General features: G+C 43.6%; 2 protein-coding genes across 2 annotated transcripts; one reads left to right on the top strand and one right to left on the bottom strand.

Moving 5' to 3' along the window:
* The first annotated feature begins 955 nt into the window (after nucleotides 1-955).
* On the top strand, nucleotides 956-2,728 carry LOC139463612 (uncharacterized). Its single transcript, XM_071244884.1, has one exon. The coding sequence runs from the start codon at nucleotides 956-958 to the stop codon at nucleotides 2,726-2,728; it is 1,773 nt and encodes a 590-aa protein (XP_071100985.1).
* A 175-nt stretch (nucleotides 2,729-2,903) lies between these two features.
* LOC139463611 (octapeptide-repeat protein T2-like) lies at nucleotides 2,904-3,311 on the bottom strand. Its single transcript, XM_071244883.1, has one exon. The coding sequence runs from the start codon at nucleotides 3,309-3,311 to the stop codon at nucleotides 2,904-2,906; it is 408 nt and encodes a 135-aa protein (XP_071100984.1).
* Between the last annotated feature and the right edge of the window lie 2,357 nt (nucleotides 3,312-5,668).

Below are 5,668 nucleotides of genomic sequence, written 5' to 3'. Positions count from 1 at the left end.
CCTTTTCATTTTTCAATATTTCAGCAATATTACATCTCTAGCACCAGAAATGACCATTGCACATTGTACCGATACTGGAAATCAAACCTGGGCTTTCGGCGTAACTTCCGAAAGCTTTAACAACTGAGCTATACACCGCCCCATTCTACTGTTACAGAAAAACGGCTAAACCTCAGGGCATTATTTTATTGTTTAAAAACTGTTGCTGTCTGATTAAAATAAATACATAAAGAATGCTATTAGAACTGCAGTGCTCTGAATAATCACTCGTGCATTGTTAGTCACAAACGGACAAACAGAGGGACAAACGAATTGTGACGCCCTTGCTAACATCGCCCATTGATGTCGTACGCGCTCTGTTTTGATGGCCATCGGTTTATTATGCAAGGCGGGTATAAGCTGTACATTTCAACTGAAAATGACAGCACGTGTCAGGCTTACACGGATATTTACTGTGCTGCCCGATCTACATGACATTATGAATGGAAATTTAAATTCCACATTTGTTGTGTATGCCAAAATGGGAGTTTTATTGTTTTATTGTGACATGAAAGATATTTACATGGAACATACAGGTTTCGAATAGTAATTATATAGTTTTAACACATATATAAAATACGAAAAGGTTAACTATTTCAATTTAAAAAGAAGAAGAAATTCCAAACCTTTTCAAAAGGTACGTCATATTAAAGACGATTTCATCCGGCAACTACTCTCCTCTCTCTTTAGCATACTCTAAGGGCTTCTCTCAAATCTCTGTCTGTCCTTATTCCTGCACCACTCTCATCAATGTTTGACCTACCGCTGTACGACTCGCTATGTCTGTGCTACATCCTGCGCCACTCTCATCTTTCTTTCCATCCTACCACTGCGCCACTTTCCGCTCCCTGTCTGTCCCACCTCCTTCACCACTCTCATCTCTGTCTGACCTACCTCCTGCACCTTTCTCTGATCTATGTCTGCCCCACCTCCTTCACCACTCTCATCTCTCTTTCTGTCCTACCTCCTTCACCACTCTCATCTCTCTGACTGCCCTACCTCTTCACCACTCTCATCTCTCTGCCTGCCCTACCTCCTTCTCCACTCTCATCTCTCTGACTGCCCTACCTCTTCACCACTCTCATCTCTCTGCCTGCCCTACCTCCTTCACCACTCTCATCTCTCTGGCTTTCCTACCTTTTTCCCCACTCTCATCTCTCTGTCTATCTCATCTCCTTCACCACTCTTCTGTCTGTCTTACCACTTTACCACTCTCGTATCTCTGTCTGTCCTACCTCCTTCACCATTCTCATCTCTCTGGCTGTCCAACCAGTTCACCATTCTCATCTCTCTGGCTGTCTTACCACCTGCACAGCTCTCATCTCTCTGGCTGTCCTACAACCTGCACCACTCTCATCTCTCTGGCTGTCCTACAACCTGCACCACTCTCATCTCTCTGTCTGTCCTACAACCTGCACCACTCTCATTTATCTGGCTGTCCTACCACCTGCACCACTCTCATCTCTCTGGCTGTCCTACCACCTGCACCACTCTCATCTCTCTGTTTGTCCTACAATCTGCACCACTCTCATCTCTCTGGCTGTCCTACCACCTGCACCACTCTCATCTCTCTGTCTGTCCTACAACCTGCACCACTCTCATCTCTCTGGCTGTCCTACCACCTGCACCACTCTCATCTTTCTCTGGCTGTCCTACCACCTGCACCACTCTCATCTCTCTGGCTGTCCTACCACCTGCACCACTCTCATCTCTCTGTCTGTCCTACCACCTGCACCACTCTCATCTTTCTCTGTCTGTCCTACCACCTGCACCACTCTCATCTTTCTCTGGCTGTCCTACCACCTGCACCACTCTCATCTTTCTCTGGCTGTCCTACCACCTGCACCACTCTCATCTCTCTGTCTGTCCTACCACCTGCACCACTCTCATCTTTCTCTGGCTGTCCTACCACCTGCACCACTCTCATCTTTCTCTGGCTGTCCTACCACCTGCACCACTCTCATCTTTCTCTGGCTGTCCTACCACCTGCACCACTCTCATCTCTCTGGCTGTCCTACCACCTGCACCACTCTCATCTCTCTGTCTGTCCTACCACCTGCACCACTCTCATCTCTCTGGCTGTCCTACCACCTGCACCACTCTCATCTCTCTGGCTGTCCTACAACCTGCACCACTCTCATCTCTCTGGCTGTCCTACAACCTGCACCACTCTCATCTCTCTGTCTGTCCTAGAACCTGCACCACTCTCATCTCTCTGGCTTTCCTACCTCCTTCACCACTCTCATCTCTCTGCCTGCCCTACGTCCTTCACCACTCTCATCTCTCTGTCTATCTCATCTCCTTCATCACTCTCATCTCTCTGTCTGTCCTGTCTCCTTCACCACTCCCATCTCTCAAAGCCACTGTTATCTCTATGTCTGTCAAATGCTTTTTCAAAATCAACTCTGTCAGTCCAAGCTCATGCAAAGCTCTCGTCACTCTCTCCTACCTCTGCATCCCGCCCACCCCTCTGTCTCCTCACTGCACCACTGTCCTCTCTCTGTGTCTGTCCTACCATTTGCTCCACTCTCCCCTCTGTCTGTCCTGCCTCCTTCGCCGTCTTCTCTCCCTGTCTGTCCTAACAGCTCCATCACCACTTCCCTCTCTGTTATGTCAAACATCCTACTCCGTGTCCCACTCCCAGCACCACTCTCTTTTCTTTGTGTCGACCCCACCCCCCTCCTCCTAAACCTCTACCACACCCCACCCCGCCCCACCCCTCTCCTATTATGCTTCTGTTTCTGACTCTCCCCCTCACCTCTCTGATTTCATCCCTTCTCTCTCGCATGATGCTACCGTCTTTGACTCTCACCCTCTCTCTCATTATGTCTCTGCCTCTCTTTTCTCTCATAATGCTTCTGTCCCTAACTCTCTCCCTGTCTCTTATGATGTCTCTGACTCTGCCACTCTCTCATTATATCTCTGCCTGTGCCTCTCTCCCCTTGTCTCTCTCTCTCTCTTTCTATGTCTCTGCCCCTGATTCTCTTCTTCTCTCTCATTATACTTCTGTCCCTAACTTTCTCCCTGTCCCTTATAATGTCTCTGTCTCTGACTCTCTCCCTCTCTCTCATTATGTCTCTGACACTCTCCCTCTCTCTCATGTCTCTGCCTCTGACTCTCTCCCTCTCTCTCATTATGTCTCTGCCCCTGACACTCTCCTTCTCTCTCATTATGTTTCTATCCCTGACACTCTCCCTCACTCTTATTATGTCTCTGCCTCTGTCTCTCTCCACTCGCTCATTATATCTCTGCCTCTGACGCTCCTCTCTCATTTTGCTTATGGTCTCACTTTTCTTTCCCTCATTACGGCTCTGCCTCTGACTTCCTCCCTTCTCTCTCTCGTGATGCTTCCGTCTCTGACTCTCTCTCCCTCAAACCCCCCCACCCCTCTCTCTCTCCCTTGCACCATTGTATGCTATACGTAACGGTTACAATATCAGTTTCAACAACATTTCATTCATACAGACAAGGACCCTCGTGTAGAATATTTCAAACATACATATATACATTTCTCACTAACATAAGACAAAACCGCCCCTACAAATAACAGTGTAATGAAGTTTAGGCACATATATTGCAAAAACACATCCCTTATATCCCAATTATTTGCTTGGCTTCAGTTTGGGTTTGCATCAAAGTAAACTACTTCAAAGAAAATAATATTCAATTATTCGGCTTACTATTGCACATAAGGTAATATATTTGCCTGAATTCCGGTAACGGCAGCGTTTAAAGCCAATAGAACGTGGGGTTCGTGCAATTAATAGCTATTTGATGTTATATATCGAACGGGCCATTGTTCCCGATGCGATTATACATCTGCAGGTGTCCAAATTATTATTCCCTACAAAACAGGTCTATGAGAGACTGTTTTAGAATATCAACGATAACGAGAAAGCGATATATGGCACGGTCTTGAACAACTCGGGCTCTCGCTTGTGGTCCCGCTTTCATTATGTTCGATCCGTTCCAAATCGTAAGAGGCGGTTTGCTGATAAAAAGCTTGTTTTCCTCATATTTTGTTCGCACAAATATGAAATCCATGCGTGCTTTTCTTATCTTCCCATGTCCGTGTGCGACTTTGTGAGCGTATTTAATGCAAAATGCCATGAGATGTATTATAATCCGAGTCGAGAAGCCTGTTTGACAATGAGTATATCATGTACGCTTTGTTAATATATCGTGTTTCATCATATTTGAGTCATCATGGTAAAGATCCTGTTAACGTATATAAATACATTCTTATGTCAATGTAAGGGCTCCGCACAAAAGAAGATAATGTATCTCAAATTGGGTATGAGTAGTCTTGCCAGGGAAACAATGGCATAAAACCAAATAAAATTGATTGAAATATATTACAAAGTTGTTTCTTCGATTACAAATTTTACATTTGATGTTTAATCTTTTGTTACGTATATTGAATTGTCTTGGGGGATATCTTTTAAAATGGCAACACGCTTTAAACAGAAAACATTGTTTGGTATTGTAATGCAAAGGAACACAGACATGTATTCATTGTGACATATGTCGTGCATATCACATATGTATCGTGTGTTATCGTGTCATCGTTGGTCGATCCATATTTGCTTTGTTTGTTTGTTGAGTTTTAATAATCGCATGGCGTTTCTTATGATTTGAAATAGCTATCTTTCAATAATCTGAATTTATAAAATGTCTTAACTAACTATTCTTTACACTTGCCTTAATTCAATTTATCGTGTTTTTTCATTGAGTTGTGTTTTATATTCGTGCATGTCAAATATCATGATATTATTCTTCAGAAAATCAAATATCTTTGAAATGAGAACAGATAGTTTGTCCCAATCTTAATCGTCTCTTTCATGTCGTTTAGTCTCTGGCCCTAACATCAATATCGCTTTACACGATACGGTAGCTTAGAGCTGGGATCAAAATTTTCTTTAATCTATAATCATCGGGGGTGAACTTAATAATTTCTCCTCCGAGTTGCTAAGAGATAGCCAATTCACTTGGAGATCGAAACCTCCGTTGATAGGGGAGTCAAATAACTCAACTGGGATGACACCTAATTTACACGACCATTTCACATCGCGTAGTGATACATTCGCTCGACCAATAAGGTCTTGCCACGTCATGGCACACGAGGGACTACAGATAGCGAAGCGGATCTTAGAGCTCGCCTTTAGGGTTGTCGAGGGTAGGAGATAGAATTGTATGTTTGTCTATTAGCTGACAGTGAGAGACTTCAAAGGCCTTGGGCTGTATCCCTGACAAGGTGGAGATAGCTTCTTTGAAATAGACATGAAATAGATTAGATTTTTAATTTATGAAGTTCATATATAAAATCGTGACAGAGCACAATGCTGTTGCAATGACACTGATATGAATTCTGTGACACAAGAAACCAGACGCGAGTGACAAACTATTAAAATAGTAAAAGTTTTGATGGATTTGAGAAGTTTTTCGGTTATAAATTACAAACGTAACGCAATAAACATGCCATGCAGAAACCATGCTACCTAAAGTCAGACATAATTTATGAGCGTAAACTATATTTCGGATTAATTACTCATCCGCGGTCGGTAACCTCATTATAATGTGTTTGTAATCATACAAAACATGAAACGATCATATAAAAATAATTATCAAA

The sequence above is a fragment of the Haliotis cracherodii genome, unplaced genomic scaffold, assembly GCF_022045235.1.
Source record: "Haliotis cracherodii isolate W230 unplaced genomic scaffold, xgHalCrac1.p SCAF_16, whole genome shotgun sequence".
Taxonomy (NCBI): Eukaryota; Metazoa; Mollusca; class Gastropoda; order Lepetellida; family Haliotidae; genus Haliotis; species Haliotis cracherodii.
This window is presented reverse-complemented; position numbering and strand designations above follow the sequence as displayed.

Excerpts from the sequence above, each read along its gene's own strand:
- LOC139463612 (XM_071244884.1), top strand. The coding sequence starts at position 956 with ATGTCTGCCCCACCTCCTTCACCACTCTCATCTCTCTTTCTGTCCTAC.
- LOC139463611 (XM_071244883.1), bottom strand. The coding sequence starts at position 3,311 with ATGAGAGAGGAGCGTCAGAGGCAGAGATATAATGAGCGAGTGGAGAGA.